The sequence below is a fragment of the Artibeus jamaicensis genome, unplaced genomic scaffold (genome assembly GCF_021234435.1).
Source record: "Artibeus jamaicensis isolate MK-2021 breed Jamaican fruit bat unplaced genomic scaffold, CSHL_Jam_final scaffold_916, whole genome shotgun sequence".
Lineage (NCBI taxonomy): Eukaryota > Metazoa > Chordata > Mammalia > Chiroptera > Phyllostomidae > Artibeus > Artibeus jamaicensis.
Genome location: NW_026522059.1, coordinates 20,317,893 through 20,340,907, shown reverse-complemented (window position 1 = coordinate 20,340,907; position 23,015 = coordinate 20,317,893). Strand labels below are relative to the sequence as shown.

The 23,015-nt window shown below is 46.6% G+C and overlaps 1 protein-coding gene across 9 annotated transcripts in view; it reads right to left on the bottom strand.

The window, feature by feature from the left end:
* SYBU (syntabulin) overlaps positions 1-23,015 on the bottom strand; it is a 69,521-nt gene that overhangs the window by 13,339 nt on the left and 33,167 nt on the right. The window contains exon 2 of one of the 9 annotated variants that reach the window (XM_037166922.2): positions 18,902-19,060. The exons of 7 other annotated variants lie outside the window; for them this stretch is intronic. In XM_037166922.2, coding sequence (XP_037022817.2) covers positions 18,902-18,929 — 28 coding nt within the window. In that variant the 5' untranslated portion in view covers positions 18,930-19,060. Of the gene's footprint in view, positions 1-11,116; positions 18,874-18,901; positions 19,061-23,015 lie in introns of those variants that run through there. One more of the 9 variants, XM_053660852.1, reaches the window with a different exon arrangement.

Genomic DNA, 23,015 nt, shown 5'->3' with positions numbered 1-23,015 from the left:
CCCACCTCGAGGGCCCTGGATCCCTGCCTTTGCACTGTAACTCAGCAAATGGCAAGATTCCAGAGCTCCCAGTCTCTGCCTGTTTTCCCCTGAAGAAGGCGAGAGAGGGCGCAACCTCAAGGACATCATTTCCTAAACACAGCTTAGAGGCACAGGAAGGCCGGGTCTTCCAGCAGAGGGTGTACCAACAATGACCCACGTGGCGGGGGAAATACACAGCCCTCCCTGTGAGTCACACGCTCCCCCAACAACATCTACACTGGGCCCAAACTTGGAGCATGACAAAAGCATCCTTGTCAGTCTCAGAGTCGTTTTTCCAAGAGAGTTTCTCTTTGGGCTTCTGCAGCAAATAGCCAGGTTTGCATTTGGCACCTGGGTCTGAAGACAATCACTCAATGAGAAGCAGGAAGGAAGCCTGGGCTCCAGGTAACTGCCTGGGCCGACACTGTCTGCTCACTAACTTTCTCTTATTGATTGCAGCTGTGGGGCTTCTATAACGAACAGAGTCTCAACGAAGAGCAGCAGTGAACAATTCCAGACAGAATGAGGAAAGTTCGCAGTGATGGAACCTCTCAATTATAGTCAAGTTTGAAATTTTAGGGTTCGGGGGCATGCAGTGAAGAGAGTATTCATTAGTTTACAAAGATCACATTACAATCCTGAGTACAGACTAGCGTTTGTAATCAGAAACATGCCGTGTGGTAGAAGAATTAATATGAACTCGTTTCCAACAAAAAAAACCAGTATGTAGTTGTGAAATTATAATGAAAATAATCCCCGGATTGCCTGGGGAAATAAAAGCAAGGGGGAGAGAGAGGCAGGAGAGAACAAGTGGGAAGAAGGAAGGGAGGATTAAAAATAAAAAGATGAAATTCCATATGCTTTCAGAAAACAGACCTAGGTGTACAGTGTCCTTGGCCTCGCCTCTCAGCAACTACAACACAATTTCTGATTCTCTGCTCTAGGACCTAGATAGAGCCGGCTCGCATTTCTGAGTTGAAGAAAACAGGAGTGATTTAAATCCCTTGAGCTTCTAACAAGCAGTGATCAATGATTATCATGGAAACTATTTATTGAGTGGCTAGTATGGCCCAGGCCCTGTTATGAAATGCTTTCTATTCTTCATCTTTTTGACAACTTTGTAAGGCACGCATTAATCTCACCATTCTACAACTGAGACCAAAGCTGATTTACCCAAGGCTTGTGAATGACAAACCCTGCCCAGGACAAAATCCCTGTGGTACTTCCATGAACCATGATGCATCCTTAGGAAGGCAGTGGGAAAAGAGGGCCACGGGAAGGGTCCAGAATAAACTATGTGCCACCATCTTGCTAACCGGCAAGGTGAGCACAAGTGCAAGATGTGGCCAGACTGGCCCACTGGGGAACAGGTCCTGTTGCTGACGGATTGCATTAGTTTTGCTAAAGGTGGAGGTAAACAACGGCAAGGCAGAGAGAGAGAGAGAGAGAGAGAGAGAGAAATCCCTCCCTGGCTTCCAGGACCTCTCAGGAAGCTCAGCCTCTTCTGGGAAAGAGATGAAGAATGATCCCTGGGCACATATGACAAGAATGAATTTCACCTCCCAGCGGAATTCCGGGAGGATTAGGGTGGCAATTTACCAGGACAGACGGGCTATTCCTTCTAGATTCCAGAGACTTTGTGTAATGATATAATGAAGTCTAGAAGCTCCCCAGACTTAATTAGTTGCCTCTCAGAACTGCGCTGGCTAAACTGTATTTATGATTTCAAGGTTTCGTGATTTGTAATGGTATCTAGTCCTGACAGCCTCGTTGAGCCAGGCCTCTCTGCTTGCAAATGATCAAATCATAAACTTGTTCATTAAATCATAAACTTGGATGCTTTTCAAAAATGTATCTTGTGGCTTCAGCTACCAGGTTTAAGTATTATTTCAGCCCTGGCTGGGTAGCTCAGTTGGTTAGAGCATTGTCCCAATAAAGCCAAGGTTGTGGATTCAGTCTCCAGACGGGGCACACAGAGAATCAACTCATGAATGCGTAAGCAAGTGGAACAACAAATCGATGTTTCTCTCTCTCAAGTCAATCAATAAGTTTTTTTAAAAAGATATTTCCTAATATAAAATCATTACTCTGAAATGTTCAATTTTCATTCCTTAAAAGATACACAAAAGCCATCTATCATAATTGAACTGTTTGCATAAAAATGGCAATTCTCAAAGAGGAATAGTCGCTGGGAATCCACTGTTCGCACCCGATGCCTTCAATCTGTGGTAATTATAGCCTCTAACTGAAGGGACAACTTTTTCCTGCACTTTATTGCCACCAGAACTAAGTAAATTGACTCTAAGTAAATTTCAGGGCCTAAGATCACTGTGTTCCTGTACTTTTTGAATTTATCTTCTGCACATCTGAAAAAGATTAGAAAGCTCACTCAGGACACCCAGGAGATTATGAATAATATGACTAAAATATTTGAATAGTGTGACTATTTGAATACTATGACTGAAAAACATATAGGCCACTTCTCCACCATTTCAGTTTATGATTTGAAAAAATATAAACAGTTTCAAGTTTGGTTAATGCAATGGGAAGTCAATGCATTGCATTTACGGGATGCACAGAAAAGTCAGTTTTACTACATCATCTGTTACTAAACAAGTTAACTAAGAGGCAGCCTGGAGACCCCCAAACCCCCTTTATCTATTAGCTGACAACAAAGACACAAGGAAGGAGAGGCCCTCTGTATTCAGTCCTTTAAACAGTGAATGCAGCAAGGTGAGTGCTGCGGGCACTGCAGTTCAGTGCTCTTTGGGGTTGCTAAGATCACACACACACACAGCATCTAACCTAAACAGACAGACCCTGAGTCAGACAGCCGGGTCCAAACCCCACCTCTGCTGCTTAGTAGATGGAGCACATCCGGCACATGATTACTTCAGCTCTCTGTGCCAGTTTCTTAATTGTGATGGGGTTAAAAAGACAGCCTTTATTATACCATATATTTCCTTTACAGATCATTTAGAAAATAGCAGTGGTCCAGAAGGAAAAATGTAGCCTACGAATTTCATCACACACAAAAATAACTGTAGTTAAGTTTGGATAGACAACTATTCAGACTTCTTACTTAATACATTGTCATGTAACCTAATTGTTTTTCTTTGACTATGTGAATATCTTTAGAGCATACCGCATTTATTTCATTAAATTGATGAATATGTAAGGCTACTTCCAATTTCCCTACTATAAGTAACGACACTACATGCCAGAAAACATGCTCTACATATTAAATCATTTGTTTCTCATGACAGAACAGCCCCTATGAGGTAGGAACAATTGTCAGTCCTTTGCACAGGTAAGACAGAGAAGCTGAGTGACACCAATAAGGGGACACAGCTACTAAGAAGTGGAGCCAAGACTTGGGACCCAGGCCTTCTTACCCAGGGCCGATGTTCTTAAACACACGCTGAGTGTTCAGTGGCTACTGTTGGGCAGACACATTTATATCCTGCCTGCTTATTTCTTTAGAACAAATTCCTAAAGGCAGAATTTTGAAGACAAAGAATAGGCTTGATTTAAACACTTCATATTTCAATATTATTAAATATTAAAGGCTTGCAATATTTTAATGTTTAGCAGTTGCCTCATTTGTCTATATGTAGACATCCAACTGGGCATCTCTGATGTCACAGGGGACTTGACAATACTTGAATGTCAAAGAGTCATGCTTGAAAAGATGAAGGGAATTTAAAATATGCATATCCAACTCATCCTCATCAATACTGTCTTTGTTCCTTATTAGTACTGTCTTTGATCAGCTGCTGTGGTTGGTGGAGCAGGGTTCCAGGACTGAGCAGGCAGGATGAACTTGACCTTTAAGATACAGTGGGGTGCCAATCCTGGTGCCTGAGCATCCTGCAGCTGGAGGCATTTTCAACCAAAAGCTAGGCTCACTGGCATCCAGAAATCCTGGTGGTTTTTCATCTGGTAGTCTTGATGAATTCTACTAAGAGGCGTTGCTTTATTCATAACACTGATACTAAGCATTCTCTGCATATGATGGAAAGTCCAGGAATTAGAGAAGGAAAGATGGAGACAAAAAGAATATGTGCAAAAACCAATGGCTTATTTTTTTAAAAAAACACCGACTGTGATCTGGTCTCTCAGGACACTATTAATTTTGCCTGCTTTCAGGATACTGTGGAGTCCTCATACATCAGTTCATCGAGGACCTCTGAGAACAGACCAATCCTGACATCTGCAAAGCTGAATTAAGCCATTCTAACCAGAGACTGATGCAACCCCAACCCCTCCCTTATCCTTAGCGTGTCACCACAAAGCTATCAAATTAATTCAGGCTGGCCGCCTATAGCCCACCTCAAACAGAGGCCGAAAATTAAAGAAGAAAAAAAAACCCGAAGCCAGTTCCTCATCCCTTCATCCTCTCATGCCTCATCCCCACACATGGACACACAGATCTTTTATTTAAAGGTCTCCAGGGAGCAGAGATGAGCCATTTTCACTGAAGCCAAGCAGAGCTATTAGGGAGCAGCTGGGGCAGCGGGCAGATGTAATTATACGAGACCCTGTAAAAGAAGCTACTCTATAAAGCGGATTCAGAACTGACTCTTAGCTGCAAAGCTTTCGGGGTGGGGGAGCAGTCAATGAATCCAAAAAAGTGTTTCACAGACAAAACAGGACCTTTGTTTCAGATTTTGCACACTATTCCTTAAACCTGCTCAGGTGCTTTAACTCAGAAAGGGAATACTTGATTAAAAGACCAATCAACTGATTGAAAAATAAAGAGAGAGGTATTCTTATATTTCAAAAGAAGTGTTCTGAAAATTGTAAATATCAGTTCCATTTATATCATAATTTCTGAAAAGATTCATCTTCATTCTGATGGATGTACAAGGCATGGAGCTGCCATAAACATAACTTTCACCCTCCCTGGCCCTCTCTCTAAAATTAAATAAATAAAATCTTAAAAAATAACATCTAGAGTTGTCCCGGGGTTAGAACCCTGCCTTCAGAGGGCCCAGGGAAAATGCACACAGATTTACGGCAGCTCCGTCCTAGCCGGGACCAGTCCCCGAAGCCAAGTAGCTCTGAAGGTCTGAGAAAGGGAGGGAGGGAGCGTGGGAGAGGAGGCCCACCGGGGCCAACAGGGTCAAAGACAGCCCCACCTAGGTCGCTCCTTTATCTTGAACTGGCTCAGCCACCTGTCCTGGCAGAGACACAGGTAAGCCACCTGCCCACAAAGAAAACAGATGAATGAATTGATAGAGAGGCTGTAAAGGGATTGCAAGAAAGGAGGAGGAAGTAGAAATTTCTGATCAGGGCAAAAGTTTATGAATTTCCCACAGGGACCCAGGATACATTTAGTCCTCCTCTTGCTTCACACCCAGGGGAAACTAGGATGGTGCGTTGGCCAATCTTGGTAGAGCACAAAGCAGGAGAATGGGTGCTGTTTGGCTTTCTGAATGATCACCCAACCTCCCAGGGCCTGCTCTCTTTATTAGTTATAAATAAATATGTGGCCCTGTCAATTTATCAGAGGTAGCCAAGAGGAGAAGGCTCGAGATCTATCAGTTCAACCAGAGACCCATCAGATGCCTCTAATGCTCTCCAATGCCCCTGCCATGCACTACCCAGCATCACCAGAAGGAGGTGCCAACCTGAAAGCTCACACACCCACAAAGTCAACCTAAAGAAGGCGCAGTAAAGCCCGGCTCTACCTCTCATTAGTTACTGTGCTATTTGGCCAAGTGTTTCTAACCTCCCTAAGCCTTAGTTTCCTAATTTATGTATTACACATGTACATACACATACATATGTGTATGTTCTTAAAGGTTAATTTATTGTTTATTCAACAAGAATTTACTGAGTGCCTGCCACATGCTTGACATGCTCGTGAACATTAATCTTATAATTAATATTAATAATGCGATGATTGTTAAACCTTACTGTGCATAGGATCAGCTGGGAAGTTGAATAATGATGCAGATTTCCTGGCAACACTCATAGGAGTTCCAGTTCAGAAGGTCTGGGGGAACTCAAGAATCTGATTTTTGAACAATCTTTAATAATTGTGAGGAAGAGTGCTCCAAAGATAAGAGCATCTCTCATCCTTCTCTAGGTCCAATCAAATACCAGGGCTTTCCTCAGTGGGAAGTGCAAGGTGGGGGAGCACAATCTAAGGCACATAGGCAACAACAACTAAAAAGAACTAATTTTATAGGCAAAGCACCCGGGAGCGAAGAGTTTTATTATACAGTGACCTATCCCCTCCCGGCTTGGCAGGAATGTCGTCTACCTGGGCCACATGCATTTGCGGAGGATCGGAAGGGAAATGGGGACACAGAGAAGGCACAGGTTGTTCAAAACTGGGCAGTTCCAGCCACACTTGTGTGCAAAAACCTTGGTTTGTAAAGCGTGCAGGAGACTTAGCAGTTAACCCTCAGTTTGAAAGTCCTCCCAATCCTGTTTGAAAGAGGAGTGGCCCCTAGTTTAGAGTTGGAGGTCTTAACCGCCACTTGGTAGAAAGAAACCCCTCGTGATCCAGCCTGCTGTCCATCTGGGTTATCCCGTTATCCCTAACTTGTTGCCTTTGGTCTGGTCGATGTGTCCACGGCCAACGTGCTGAATGGGAACCTGCATCACCTCCCACTTTGAGTCAGCAGCGGGCCGACCCCTTCGGCAGGTTGGCTGGAAGGCAGCCTTGTGCCCTGCTGCCCTTCACGGAGCAAGATGGGCTGAGCAAGTGCATCCACAGTGTCTATGAACTTCATGCACCTCAATTATTTTAGGGCCCTGGTAATAACAAAAATAAAAACACCCTGAAGAATTTTTCAGACTCTCACACGTTCTTAACCCTTGATTTCTTGTCGAATATCCAGTACTAAACTGAATTTCTGCCCCTTTAAAAATCTAGCTGGAGAGTCTACGGCTTCTATTTAAAGAGAAGTGTTTACCCAGTGTTTACCATAATGAGGTGCCGGCCCTCGTTTTGTCTGGCAAGAAAACCTAAATCAGGGAAAAGCAGCAGTTGGGTGCGGTGGCGGGTTCAAAGCAGGGGTGTCACTGTGAGGGTGTTAACAGCAGGAAGGAGCTGATGGAGGGGGAGGGAAATGGAGATGGAGATTCCGCCAACAGCTACCAGTCAGGGCAGGGCTGGGACGCGTGACTTTCAGTAGAGATCATAAGGGAGAAGGAAAGGATGGGTCTCTTGGGAAGTCACCGCGTTTTCCATTTTTCTCAGTGACATGGTGCTGTCTGCAAGCAGTTTGCGACCACAACTGGAACAAGACACCCACCCGTGAGGAAGAAGAAGACATAATTTACAATCCACTGCAGAGACACGCAGTGAGGGCTCTAAAACAATGTTTTTTAAACTCTCACTTCTGTCCTTGAGTACAGCTCTCTACATGGACTCTCAGGCCTAATAGCCTCCACTGCCTCTCCTCATCCCTGTCACCACCCGGTGACAGCCTCCAGGACACAGCAGACATATCTGCTGAACACACACAGCCTTTCCCCCACCCTTGGCGGCAGCACCAGGTGTCCCGGTCCACAATCTACACTCAAGGGGGTCCCAGCTGCTCACTCCCATGACTTTCTCAACAGCGCTGACCTTCACCTTCACTCCATTTAACAGTCTGCCTGCAGAGTTCCATCGCTGGACCTTGTCAGCACCCGGCCACGCTTCACTTCTCGTATCTGACATTCTCTCACCACCCACCACAAAAACTGGAACGCTGACATGAACTTACGTCTGTCTCCCTCATCCTGTTCACCGTTTGCTTGCCTTCAGTTTTACAAAGAATGATCTCATCTGCGTGTATTCTTAGAAAGTGGGTTTGCTTTCTACTTTTAAAAACATAACAAGTCATTGTGATATGCGTAAACTCTGTGGGGGCAATTTTCACTCAAAATCACGTTGGGAGAATTCTCCGCATAACCGCAGTGCACTCACTTGACTGCTACGTGATGTTCCATTTGCATGACCTGTACCACCATTTATTTCTTCATTCTCCTGAGGGTGCGAAAATGAATCGGGTTTGCTTCAGTTACTCATCTAGCTGGATTTTCCATTTTGATACACATCTATTTGCATTTCCAGATGCACGAGTCTCCTTAAGAATGGAATTACAAGAGGAAGCCTACTTTTACGCAATGTGTTCTGTGAGCAGAAAGAAGTGCTGTGTGGGGCCTTACAGGCCCCTCCCTCTCACTGTGATAGGCTGTCGGCGTTACAGGCAAAACCAGCATCTCTGCGTTAACCTATCTCAATGTTAGGGTTCAACATGCCTACAGTGACCTTTGGTCCTAGGGCTGTTCTGTCCTAAAAGATCAGGAATTACCTGATGTCCTTCAGGTTCGGCTTGAGTCACTCCATGGCCTTTCCCCCTCAGCCTTGGCAATGAGACCAGCCGACCCAGAGTTACCAAATTATGCTGGGGGGGGGGAACCCTGTCCTAGGGTGGGGAGGATAGGGGACAGGGGACTGCATCCTTGTATGTGCTTAATGCAGCTCAGAACCCGGTTCAGTACCTGGTTCTAAGGCCAAACTCTCACCTCTGTCACAAGTAAGGGAAATGCCTGAGCTTTAAAACAGGCCCCACTGTTTCAGAGAAGGGGATGTGACTGTGTACAAGTCCCTGTGTCAGAGAGAAACTGAACTGCTTCAGAAACGTGAAAGCTGAAGTCATTATTTCTGTCTTTCAATTTGCAGCTAAGCATCTAGGCGTCAGATCTGACGTCTGTTGCTTCAGAACATCCTGTGAACTTAAATAAGTAGGTCTGTGGAGCAGGTCAGGCAGTTACAGGGTAGATTTTAAACCATCCGCTGCCCCTAAACTCACTGGGCACCTTCTGATTCCTCTAAGACAGCCATTCGCTAAGTGTGGCCCCGAAGGAGCAGCGGTCTCGCCTGGGAACTCCTTCGGTTCTCAGACCCCACCCGGACCTACCGAGTCAGCGACTCAGAGGCGGGGTACGGCTCAGGCATCTGGGTTTCAACAAACCTTCAGGCATCTAAGGTTGGGGAACCTCTGCTCTGACACCCCTCCGACTGAGACCCCTTGCCTAGCAGCTTCCAGAATGGCTGCCTCTGAGAAACGGAGCCACAGGCTTGACTGTGACTTAAAATACAGCTGCCCACCGCCACACACATTTGGGGAATCACTGTTACATGTTCCACATTCAAAACCAGTCCATTTCCTCATTTACTTGGCACAACACTGGGGGTGTCTAACAGGCGATCCGCATTTAACAGCCGTGGTTAAAACGCTATTTGCACTGGAGCGTTCCGAGTTCAAATGTTGGATTTTTCCTTTAATGACAGTGTGACTCAGGCAACCACTTCGCTTCTTAGCCTCGGTTTCCTCACTCTAAAAAGAGATCAAAAGAGTGCCTGTTGCATGGGACCCCTGGAAGGACTAAACGACATGATGGGGACTGGTGTAAGTCCAGAACAAAAACGCACCATCATTACTGGCCTACTTTCCCATGTGTTTGGTACGTGTTGGTAAACACTAAGTTTCTCTAAGATCTCTTGCATGTGGGCACCACACAATGTCTACATGTGTGAGTGTTTTAAAAAAATGCTGTGACTTAAGGAGTGTTTATCACATGACTAAACTCTAATTGAAGTGATACATGTCATTACAGGACATCTGGCTTCTCTCTGTACTGGCCAGAATGGCCTATTATATTCACACGCTTTCAACGTGTTTTGCATGTATTCTCACCGAATCTGCACATCAAATGTAGGAAAGAGGTACAATTTTATTCCCACTTCACAGATGAGAGAAGGCGAGAACAGGTCCCTGGCTCAAGGGCACGCAGCTCGTGAACAACGTAGCTGGGATTTGAAGGGCCGGCATTTAGGCTTCAGAACTATCATGCCAACAAATGCATCCGCATATGCCTCCAACATTAATAACACACAGCTGCGTGGAACTTCAACAGTTGGGAATTTTGGGGTTTCCCCTTAAGTGTATGCTTTGGCAGAGCTGTTACTGAAACCCTTGAAAATTCATTTACAGTCTGCAGCAGGGGTCAAAGGTTGTCACCACCCTGCTCTACTGGGGCATCGTGTACCAGAAAGCAGTAAGTAGGGAACGCGGACCACACCAGTGAGGAGACGCTCTTTTTTTTCCATATGGACCCCGGGGGCTGAGCCATTCACCTACCTTCAACAGAGATAATAAGACTGAATCACCACTCTAAGTGAAAAGTTAACATACTGCGAATACACCTAGGAGTATTGCTATTTTAAGACATCCACAGAAAGGGCTTTTCATGGTGTTGTCTGAGGGCCAGGCAACGCTGTCACCGAACTGTTGGCTGAAACACAGATTCCCGGCGCCTGCCCCAGAGCAGCCGATTGCAGTTTCCTCGAGTCATTCCCACGAGCCACATTTCTTACAAATTGCTCAGAGGATCTTTCACCCACACTGAAGTCTGAGAACAGGTATAATGAATAGTTCTGGTTTCCCATATTTAACTATTAATCACAGCCACCTGCTCAAATCTGTCTGTTTAGGAACTCCGGGATCTGGCTGCTCCTTCCCATGGTGACTGCTCCGCCCCAGGCCACAGTCAGCCCTCCTGCTGAGCACCCTGAGTCATGAAATGGCCACTCACTCTGTCCCGGCTGCTGGTGGGGCTCTGAGCACTCCATCTTCCACTCTGCTCCAGGGCACAAGTCTCACTAGGTGGTTCGCCTGTGGACACCCTTTAACAGCAGCAGTGTCCTTAAGACAAAGCCCAAACTCCACGCATCGTTTACAAGCCCTTTACAATCTCTCCTGCCTCCTCTGCTGTGCCCCAGCCCACAGAAAGATCGCCACTTCCTGGAGGCGGTGCTTTGCTCTCTAGACGCCCAGTCTTCACACCCGCTGTTCCCTCTACCTGGATTATTGTCCTACCTGTCCTTCAGGTAAGAGGTTAGCCTCCACCTTTAATTGCTTCCGGAAGGGAATGAGGTACCCATCCTAGCCACTCTCACTCACCCACAGTTTTACGAGCATTTATTACATGGCATGCAACGTCCCAGTGCACTGTCAGCTCCTTCAGGGCCACTGTATCTCACGTCTAATGCAGCATTTAGCACACACGCAGTAGGTGCTGTCACCTTAAAAGACTTCAAAGCATGAAAGGCTCCTCCACTCTTGGCATCCAGCGATGGTTCCCAGAAAGGCTCTCTGTGGACTTGCCTTCCTGTCTCTCCCTGTAGGTTGGGGTGACAGATTGCTGCTGTTGACAATCAGGATAAATATTCCCTCCCCTCCCACTTCTATCCCATATGCTCAAGTTTCTTGCAATTCATTTTCAGACTAAAACTGAACAGGCAAAAACCTTCAAGACATCTGTCTCGTTTACCTCTGTATTCCCAAAGCCGAGCGCAGCGCCTGGCACACTGTTGACTCAGAAGGATAATTACGGAAAGAGGAAAGACAGGGTGCTCAGAGAAATGACAGATATGCTTGTGGAAAGAGCACCACTAATTTTTGAGAAATCAGAAAGGAAGGAGGTTGCAGCTTGACAAAAAAGAACAGGTTTCAAAGAAGAGAAAAGGATAAATTCTGAAGATCACAAAGTACTAACTTGGGTGCTCTTGTCCCGTAAAATTATAGAAAAGGTCCCTTAATATGGCAAGGAAGCACAGCAAGAGTTCACCGATGGCCAGATAAGAAACACAATTCACTTCCTTTTCTGACAGAGTTAGGCTTGTGGCCGCCACACACACAGCGCGCGTGGAATCAGTGGGCACTCTGTCAAAACACTTATGAAGAGTCACATGAACAAGGCTGGCACGTGCCCTCGGTGACAGCACTGCCCTTGGTGACAGCCCAGTTCAGTCCCCAAAGGATGTCGACTAATGGATTTAATGGACTGCCGGTCAGCCTCGAGGGAAATCTCTAGTAACGTGTCACCCGACCCTGTTCTTGTCCTGATCCTACTTAACATGCTTTATTAATGACACGAACGAAAACAGGGGGGGTGTGGTGTTGGTGGGAGCCCAAATGGTATACAAGCCTTGAAAGCATCACTAATATGACCAATGACAGAGTCAGGTACCAATGTTACCAGCCGCTGGGGATTAGAAACCAAATCTGCCAAGAACTCTCCACCTGCCCTTTCCTTTAATCCTTCCTCTCTAAGACATGCAGGGTATGAACGAGGAAGCCGAGGCCCTGGGTGGAGATGAGACGTGTGCTGAACCGCAGAGCTGGCAACCAGCAGAGCTGGCTTGTCTGGCTCCAGGGCCTCCTTTCTTCTTTGCCCACTCTGCTCGGAACTTGGACCAGAATTCACAAAGATCTAAGAATTGGAAGCCACGATGATATTCATGGTACTCAGTTGAACCCATTTCAAAGATGTGTTGAACCTTGCATACGCTAAGGCGCTGGCTAGGGGAGGGAGGTGGTCATGGAGAAGTATAGTTCTGGTGTTCAAGGCTCCTTTAAGGAGATGAGCTGCACAGACAAACAACCAGGATATGAAGCAGGGAACACGGAATAGGAAGAAATACTCTAAGTGATGGGGAAGGAAAGACAGCAGGGAATGGGGCATGGGCTGGGGCCACCTGAGATGGGCCCTGAGTACCAGGCAGCATATGCCCAAGTGTTGGAGGTGCAGAAGGGAGCAGACCTTGGGTGAGGGGGATGCCACGAACTGAAAAATGGAGGGAAAAAACAACCATGAATATGTATAATATAGCGAATCCCTTGTTTAGTGACCTGATGAGAAATGCAGCCAAAAAGGTGAGTGGTACCCAGAGAGCGGACGCATGTGAACACCACGCTCACGCAGCTACAGAGAAGCAGGGAACCCTATGCCAAGGGCATTTCCTCTGAAGGCCAGAGGGATCCGTGGCAAAATGTGAACAGGGGGTTAATAGGAACAGATGCTTTTTGGAGATACCGAGGCAGCGGTATCTGGAGGAGGGACTGGACTCTGGAGGGCAAGGCAGGTGACTGATACGGTTGGGAAGTGGGCTGTACAGCAAGCAGGAAGCCCAGACCAGGGGAGGCCCTTTCCACGCAGCTCTGCGGTTCACACGATGAACTGCCCAGGTTCAAAACCACTGAAAACCCCATGTCACTAAGGATTGAAAACGGTAAAAAAGAAAGTAAGTTCCACATTAAGAAACACCACATCTTGCCCTGCCTGGTGTAGCTCAGTGGATTGCGCACAGGCTGGGAACCAAAGGGTCACTGGTTCGATTCCCAGTCAGGGCACATGCCTGGGTTGCAGGCCAGTTCCCAGCGGGGGACACACAAGAGGCAACCACACAGTGATGTTTCTCTCCCTCTCTCCCTCCTTTCCTTCTCCTCTAAATAAATAAATAAAATCTTTTTTTTTTTAAAAAAAGAAACACCACATCTTATGTCATGCACTCAACTGCAGTGCTGATGACATAAAAGAATGAGTGAGTGAAGATATGTTTTCAGTACAACCAAAAACTGGAAAAACAAAACAGGAATTACCTCTGTGAAATGAAAGGAAGAAAATGCCTCTCATATTGCCTGAGGGCTATGTGAAAAATCGAATAATCCAATCAGAATGGATTGAGATACTCCAAGACCAGTGCTAGATTTACCACTCTGCAATCCATCTTTAATGCAAATAATTTTTATTTGCAAGGACAAATGTCAATAAAATAAAGCAAGTAAGCTGGGTAAATTCAGGCAATTTCTGGCAACTGCGCAGAGTGTTCGAACAAAAGGAGCAAATGGAGAAATGGAAGGCCTCATGGGGTTTATTTTAATTCAGACATGTGTTCAAGGAACTCACATGAGCATTGGGGAGGAAGGGGAATGATGAAGTCATGTGAAAATGTTTCCAGGAGAAAGCCTGGCAGCACAACAGAGAATTCTGGATCAGGAGGTGGGCTTGCAGGAAAACAGGTGCAAGGCAGGTGGAACAGCTCCCGCCCTCCTGCCCCGGGACACCTGTTCAAGGCTCAGGGAACCCACTGCCAGCCCAGCGAGGTGACTTCACCTGGGACGCTACACACCCACTGTCGCCTTCTGGAGCTGCGTACATGTTGGGGAGAGACAAGGAGTTCTGCAAACCAGCTGGGCTGCCGGCAGTGAGCTCCTGCATTTCACCTCACACCATTGTTATCAACTGAAAACTATTTGAATTCTCAAGCTTCTGAACACAATGTTTCCGAATGTCCCTCTAAAAACACTCTCTTCTAATTCTTGGGTGCTTTGTAGCATTTCAAAAGAATGGAGCACACCCACGATTAGATTATGTTCTGTACACAAATCATGCTCTGAATTTCCATGGACTTGCTTAAGGGAGCCTTCCCTAGGATCTCAACTCAGAGTGACATCTGGCACAGAGCACTGGGTCCCAGGCCAACCTGCTGCTTGCCCAACTACTCTGCCCCACCCCCCACACAAGTTAACTTTTAAATTCAAGTGGACTCAATGTTCTCTGTTCTCTCCACCCTCCGGTGTCCTATGAAAAGCCAAAGAAGAGTGGGAAAGCAAAGCAGACCATTATAAAAATGTGAAGGCCACTCTCTTTAGAACAGCTGGGGGGTTTGTGTGGTGGTACAATGGAGAGGAGAAGTAGGAAATGGTAGTTTAAAAATACCCCCAAACAATTAAAAACTGCGTGACTAATTTCTGGAGCCTACAAAAAAGCGTCCCCCAAAGACAAAGTAACAAGGCTCAAAATGAACAAACCCGCTGGAGTGGCATTCCAATCTCCCCGTGGCAGGCAGAGTCGCCAAAATACCTCTGGGCTCTGGGGCCCGGCCATCCGCTCACAAATGTGTAGCAGCACCTGCAAAGCTACAGGCGCTGTGCTAATTACGGAAAACATGAAGACAGAGAAACACAGCTCCTTGTTTAAATTTTGCATTGCATTCCAGCCTATTTTTAGCAACGCATTCCTAAGGTTGTAAAATTATGTTGGAGTGCAAAGAAATGATAAAACCCCCATTTCGATACAGCGGTTACCTCTTGGGGGAGACAGAGAGTAGGTTCCGGGAGAGTCCACAGGCAGTTTCGGCCGGTAGTACAGGTGGTGGTACCTCTTACACTGGTGTGGGGATCACAGTGTCTGCTGCATTATACTGCATATGTATCATATGTATCATATGGTCTTTCTCTGCATCTCACTAGATGCACGATGTGTAAAAAGAAACAAGGGAACTATCAAAAATGAACTCAAAACAAAACATAATAAAACGAGACAGAAGGAGAAAGAGAATAAACACATGCTCCACGTCCTGGAGACGTCCTGGCAGAGAAAAGTCATCTAGAAGATAGTTGTTAAATATAACTTGGTAACCATAACAAAGAATTTTTTAAAAACCTCTAAGTGCATGGTATGTAAGTTAATAGCAGTGACGTGCAAAGTTCAGATCCCCGAGTGTCTGTTAACTTGAAAACCTGGTTTTGCCCATTTTAAGTGTTAACACAGCGTCACTTCCTCTGGGCCGCTTCCCAGACCCCCAAAGCCTGGGTTCCCGGTCCTCCTCTGTGCATTCACGGCACCCTGTACTCCCCCCACCCCAGACACACGTCACCCAGGCACAGGGAGCCCCTGTTGGACTGTTGTGTCCCAGTGCATGGCTCATTGCCAGGCACATGATAAATCTTTGTTGAGAAAAACAAATGAGTAGCAGCACTAGGTTCAGTTCTGTTCAGTGGTGGCTGAGACTATAGAGACAAGGAAGGGTGGAAATGCTAAATTGGAGAATCCCATCCAAAACTCAAAAACACCCCAGCTGAGCACGGATGAACCCCCTCGCTGGCCTGGTGAGCTGAGCTTGGCAGGACAGCAGCAGACGGCACCGCCCGCAGACCCTGCACTGCACACACTAGCGCTTCTCTGCCTGTGGCGTAGATCCTCCACTCGTTCCACCGACCAGGAGGGGAAAAGCATTGGATGTCAGGCAGTCACCCTGTATCAGGTTCAGGCGTAGCCTTTCAAGAACAGTCAGGCCCGCCAGTAGTCCCGGCAGAAATCAGATCCTCCTGGCAGAGGCTTGCAGAGCCTGCCTATCTCAGCCACAGGGGTGAGGACAAGAAGCCAAAGACTCAGGAAGATCCGGTTTCTCTGAATAATGTCACTGCCACACAAGACGAGGGGCATGCTTCCCCCTGGATGCCACGAATGCCCTCTGATGAAAAAGAACTTGACAAACAGAACTGTAACCCAGAGTTCAGAAGAATCTGACCCGCAACTCATGACAGCCGCCCCCAGCGCCTAATACGCATGACAAGCTGTGTGCCGTCAGACTGTGCACCTGTATGACAACATCCGTGGACAGAAAGTGGGGCATTATTTTGGCCACAGACCAGCTGAGTATAGATAAAAGGTCACCATGGCAGCGGGGATGTTGCTAAGCACTTCGTTTTTGCCTCGGAAGAGGCTTATTTTATTCTGAGTTGTTTAGCTGAGTGATAGCACATCTGAAATCATGTTTAGCAAAATAGATGCAGCATTTACGGACATACATTGCTCACAAGTGCCCCGCCTCCGGAGGCCACATTTTCAATCACATCCTACCAATGGCCTCCCCTGTTTCCTGCCTCTCAAGTAAGTTGGTCCAGCCTGTGCCGCACACGCCTCGGTCTCCCCAGGGCAGACAGATGGAAGGAAGAGAATATGGCAGACAGAAGAAATGGAAAACGAAAATGATATTGAAATAAGAATAAAGCTGCAAAATATAATCTGGGTCAAACTCTTCACACATTTGAAAGCCAGCACCGGCAGGCTCTGCACATGTGACGTGGTGGTTTATACTTTTTTTGGCTCAGATGCCACAAGGAATTAGTGCAAAAGGAGACATCCCAGCGTGGGGCCTATTTTTGTACAGATTAATCAATCATGTCCTATCTCTTCCTCTCCCATCATTCCCTAAACTTTCGACTTAATGAAACTGCTCTCGTTTCAAAATATATCACTACTGACCTCTGAACAGAAATCCTTTCAGGAAAGGAAGTGAGCTTAAAATCTGAACCTAGATGTTTAATTGTCACATTTTAAATTTGTCATAAATATTAACCGACTGTCGCTCGGTGGCCTGGCCCCTTTTATCTCACCTGTCCCTTGTGCTGGCCCACGTCACTGTTGCATTATTGGAAGCAAAACTAACTGGCAAGCATTTCACTACGTAAGTGTACAGTGGTTCAGCAAAACCATACAGCCACACATTTGAAAAGAGAAAACTAACTGCGTCCCTCAAATTTCATTAGCTACATTTTCAGGAGCATGAAATGCCATCATTCCCATCAGAATGCCACACACAGAGTTAGGCTCCTAGTAAGTATTTAGTAGGAAATTTGATAGTAAATACTGAGAAACTACCCAAGCGTCAGCGACGGCCTCTCTGGACTACATGGCATTGCGGAAATGACAACGATACGTGCGGCAGGCATAACACAGCGGCAGCTGGGACGTACTGAAGGCCACGTGCCATCGATTAAGCCACTGAGTTTTCAAAGGAACCTTATATCATAGGTTCTATTATTATTCCACTTTACAGATGAGGAAACGGCTTCAGAAGGAGCTCAGATATATTTTAAGGCTGATAAAAAGATCCATACTTTGCTGCTTTTCACAGACAGACACACTGAGAAAGGGGAAGGGGGCACTATGAGTAAGGTAAAGAACTTTGGGGTATCACGAGCCCTGTTTCTAGTCTGCAAAGCCATGATCTCTACGGAGTGGACTGGGTACCCCTGTTCATCTCTTGGGGGGAAATTATGTCTATAAAATATAAAGGCAAGGCAATGACCTAAAACTTGACCCCAATGACACAGGCAGAGCCAGAGCCGTCGTCAGTATGCTCACATTCTTCAAGGGCGGTACCCTTCCACCACCGTGGGCAATTACAGTTGACCCATGAGTAACAGCTGGAAAAGATGACATGGCACTGCTTGTCCTGTGCCTGAATGGTCACGAGTACAGAAAATAAATGTACAACCTAACATAATACTTGGTGCTTACTCCTTAATACGATCAACATCATTGTTTCTACCAATGCAGGACACAGCCTGCTTTCGTTGACAGCTGCTAGAAGCCAGGTCTCTACTGTGGACCACCTAAAAACCTAAATTCTACACAGTCTTAAAGTTACTGAACTGGAGCTGAGGTTGCGATTAGTTGTCACACCACCGGCGTTCATCATTTGCCCAGCAGATGAACATCCCTTTAAGATGACTCATGTGTTTTACAACTGCAAACCCAACCCTTATGTTCTTGGAATGTACAGTAGAGAGGAAGTGTCAGATCGAATCAGTTAATAAAAGGAAAACTCTCCCACATCCCACTTCCATGAACATGGCAGAGTTTCAGAATTTCTAGTGGATGCCACATGAGAAAAGGAAATTAAAACTGGCCGGAGAGATGTGCTCTGAATAATTTCCACACTCATTGTGTACTGCTCATCTTTCGGCGGGCAGCGGGCATGATCACGTGAACAGGCTCTCTCCTGATAATAAATACATCGCGTCTCAGCCTACCCAGAGGCCCACTGCAAACGACGGGCAGCGCCAATTAGCATTAATTGGGGCTGTGCTCATCTATTCCCACGGCATCCACTGGCTAAGGCCAGGCTTTGCATTTGCAAATGCAGCATGCACTACTCAGGGTTAGAAGAACATTCGAAAATGTAAGCATTTCGTGGTCATTCTTTTTTTTGGTTTGGCTTCAAATTGCACAGGCTCCCCTATGACCAGGGTTATGGAAAATAGTATAAGTGTGTCTTTTTAAGAGTTTAGTTAGCGACTCTGCATTCAGGCTGTCTGAAAGGCAGAGTTGCAAATTTGGTTTTTAGGCAACAGTTTTAGCCTGCCACAGCTAACTTTGCACACACATGCACACAAAGAGCATACCCTCTGTGATCCAACATAATCATTTACTTACTGTGACTAATGCTACTTACTTAGAAGGTAAGCTCCGTAGACTTTCATGGCAAACACTGCCTCTGCAAACAGCCTCCCACCACAGGCTGGGGAATGTCTTGTGCAGAAATACAGTGTGTGCAGCTCATCCCTCCGTGGAGTACAGTCTCAGAGTGGGGTATCCATGGAGACCGAGCCTCCTACATGTGCAGGGCAAGGAAGTTACTCTGCTGGGCACCATAGCAACAGGAGGCAGAGGGAAGGCCAGCCAATCAGGGGAGAGCACAGGAGCTTCTCCCTGGTGACTGCAGCATTTCAAATGGAACCAGCGCCCTCATGAATGGACACAAAGCATTTAAAGAAATACCAGATTGTCAAATGGAAGTAAATGCCTACACAACGGTCAAGGCTAATCCTTTGACGATGTTGGAATAAAACACTTAGAATCTTTCCACAATGATTACATCCCAATGGGCACAGAAGAAATTATATCAAAACCCCACACATTCCTAAATTTAATGGCAAGCCTGTGAGGCTTTGAGCTGAAGGCTTGGTGTACTCCTTGAATTCCAGCTATTTAGATATGCAAGGCACTCCACCATGCTTCCAGGAGGGAGAGACAGGAGGGCTCTGTCGTGTAGAGGGGACAGAATTGGGGGCTCTCTGGGACAACTGCCGGCATATTCCTTCCAAACAGGTTTGCTTAGAGTAAACACGTTTATTAAGCTTCCCCCAAAGGCCTCCATTATATCAGCATGATTCTTACTAAGGAGGTAGGTGTGACAAAATGGGACCACGTAGGCAGGGGAGCGAGTGGACATTCAAGTGCCTTAAAGCTGTGCTGTTTGGAAACTTGCCTCAGCTCTCACTTTATAAAAGTGATGACAGTGATCACTTACCGGGCGCGTACTGTGCCCCAGGCAAACACTGTCTTGACAAACCCAGCTTCCTCCCAAACACGGACACGGATTTTTGCAAAAAATACAGGATGGGCATGTGTACCTCTTAGTGCTGTGCAGAATGTATGTGGTAAACAGAGTCTGCTACATAGCGAACATATTTTATGATTCTCACAGCAACCCCAAAAGGCTAAGTATTCCTTATTCCTCCATATTATAAAAGAAAAAAAATCTCCTTATGTTACAAAGGACACCCTTCCACTCATCCACTCCCCTCCCCCCACCGCTCTGCTGTGGGCCTCATCCACTGTCCTCAATGTCTAAATACAAGGTGCGAAGCCACCTCCCACACATCCCAGAAAAGAAGTCCCTTTACTTTGGTGTCTTCCAAAGTCTCTTATTGTAGAGCTCCCTTTATAATTACTCTCTCTGAACAGAGTCCCCATTTCAAAAAGACACATCAATCTGAACTGACCCCAATCGGTGCTCAGTGCGTCTGCCTTCGGAGGCCCACCGTTAGGGCTGCTCCATAGGAAGGGGGGCAAAAAAAGTGACAAGCAGATTCTTAACCATTCCCGTGGTTTGACTCCTCCAGACCTTTAAAGAGCACTCACACAGCAATACAGTCCAGGGACAGGCTGCAGAGATCAGAAAATCCCTCATCCCTTGCTAAGTGAACTCAGGAACTGAGTAGCTCTGGATGGTGAAGGACACTCAGATGCCGGCTGTCCCCACACCGGGCACAGATGTTGTGACAACCTGTTACGCGTCCTCCAACGTCCACCTCCACGCTCTCTCTCTTCCATGATAACAGGTGATTAAGGTGTCCTGGGATATGACTGGAAATGACATACACCACATCTGTGTCCTGGGTGAGGGGTCCTTTCCCCCTTCCTTCTGCCTGGTAGGTGACAGTCAGTGACATGTCTTCCCACCAGCCTGGATCACCCAGGTGCCTATGTGCTGTTTTTGCAAGAGACAGATACATTTCCCTTCAGTTTTAACACCTGTGTTTGGGTGGGTCTCTTTTTACAGTAACTTAACTTGTACCCTCACAGTACTTGTCTAGAAAATGGGCCCTAGGCACGGACTCAGCACTGCTTTCTACCACACAGGTTGGCTCAAGTGAAGACGGTCTGCTCTAGCCAAGACAGATAGTTGAAAAGCAGCAGTAGCTCCAGACATGAGAAAGACAGAATTAAATCTTTTATATTAACTATGACTAACAAACTCAACGTTTCTAAATTAATAATAGAGTGTACCTATGTTTAACTAAAATAACAAAGAAAAACCCATCAGACACTGACTATTTCATTCATCTCTCTAAAGGCTTACTTGAGTTAGCAAGGTAAAATAAAATAAAACATTTTAAATCTCATTAGGAAAATGGAACACTTTATATTCTGTCCTATACATTGTATCCATACACAGGGGTGGGCAAGAGTAGGTTTACAGTCGTGAGAACATGAAACACTGAGTTTATTCTTGTGTTATTTATTAAGTTTTGTATTATTTTCCATATGTACCCCTGTAAACCTCCTTTTGCCCACCGTGTACTTTCCTGTTTTCACTGCCTCCTTCCAAAGCCGTCTAAACTTAGTGCGCCTGCTTCCAGCCCCATCCGCGGATGATCCAAGCTCCCGAGTAGCCAGAAGGATGCCAAACGGAAAACTTAAATTATGTCCGTATTCTTAACCCCCTCCGGTGGTGCCCCACCACCAACAACGCACCAACAACGCAGACCTCACCCGCTACCACTTTCCCCTCCGCCCCCACCCCAACCTTCCCTGAGGGTGAGGAATTTGCCTAATTTCTTAGCTCAAAGGTCACCTCCGAGACCCTCCCTGGCCCGTTCCCGGTCACTGTCTACAAGCCTTGCCTTGCTCCATTTGTCACTCTCCAGACTCACCCTGTGTGTCCGCCTGTGTGTCAGCCATCTCCCCGTGTTAAAGGCGTGCTCCATGAGAACATCTGGATTTTCCAGATGGATTTTTTATCTCATCTGGATTTTCACTCCTCCACTCTTAACGCGTGGAACGGCAGCATTAGCACTCAGTCAGTGTTGAACACACATACGTCGTGTGAACGGGCGCAAGCTAGTCATCGTACAGCGAGGAATCGAACCCGGGTTTCGCAGAAAACTTATTCGTGGGGAAGTAAGAGGTTTTTCCTTCCGTCAGGAGTATAAAGTCTTCCTTTAAACCCGGACACAGTGACCACCTTCGTGCAAGGCCACACACATTCCAGACTCTGCACCAGAATGTAAACCCACTGACGCCAGGACGTGCGACCTCACTCACCCACGACCTGCAGTCACATAGCTTATCGCTGCTGCAGGTTGGGTGGGGGAAGACCCACTTCCCATGTAGATGGGAAGACCCATCTAAATGAATGCACTATGTTGTTCAACACATAACTTTTTCTCAATACACCCAAATGCCACACAATGAATTATAGTGACAAAGAAGACAGCGAGGTCAGGTGTTTACCCCTCTGGCTCCTTACCTGTCAGGGAAAGGGCACAGTTTCTTCACACACAGCCTGGGAGTTCCCTCCATCTGGGATCTGGGTAACTCAGCCCTTCTGGTGCCCTGAATGATGTGGAATGGCTCCAAGCTGTGGCCAGCGCCAACTATTTCATCATACCATGTGGTATCTCCTTAACTATGCCTCTGCCTTTACATGCAGTCTCTTCAGCAAGCTCTCCTCCTCAATTAAAAAAAAGATCACATATCTGCATGATTTACAGCTCTTGGGTTATGAGTTTGTGTGTCAAAGAGGTTTCCAAGTGTATTTCTTGCACGCTGGCAGCTGATAAATATGTCGGACAATGGTGTGTGGTCCACTGGAGCATCTGCTCTGTGTGACAGCCCTACAGGGCTTCGTTCTCAACACGTTAGAGCACGTAGTGAGCACTCGGCAGGTGCCAAGTGGGTGGCTAGAACACTGTACATGCAGTAAAACCTAGTGATCCCTGGACTTGGGCGGCAGTCACCTTCAGGGAGAAGAGGGTTACAATTCACTGATGCTCAGGGGGAAACATTAACGGGCCACTTGGCAGCATCACGTTGCCTGGAGGCACCATGGAAACAGACGGGAGAAAGGCACGAGCGTAAATAAGTGACCCGGCCCCAAAGATAAACACTAAGTCCACACATCGCAGTTCAGCTGGATTTCACTGGTCTGGCTGTGCTCTGCTGGGGAAGAGTGATGGGCCCCGCAACCGTCCACCATGGAGCAGTCTCTGCCCCATCCT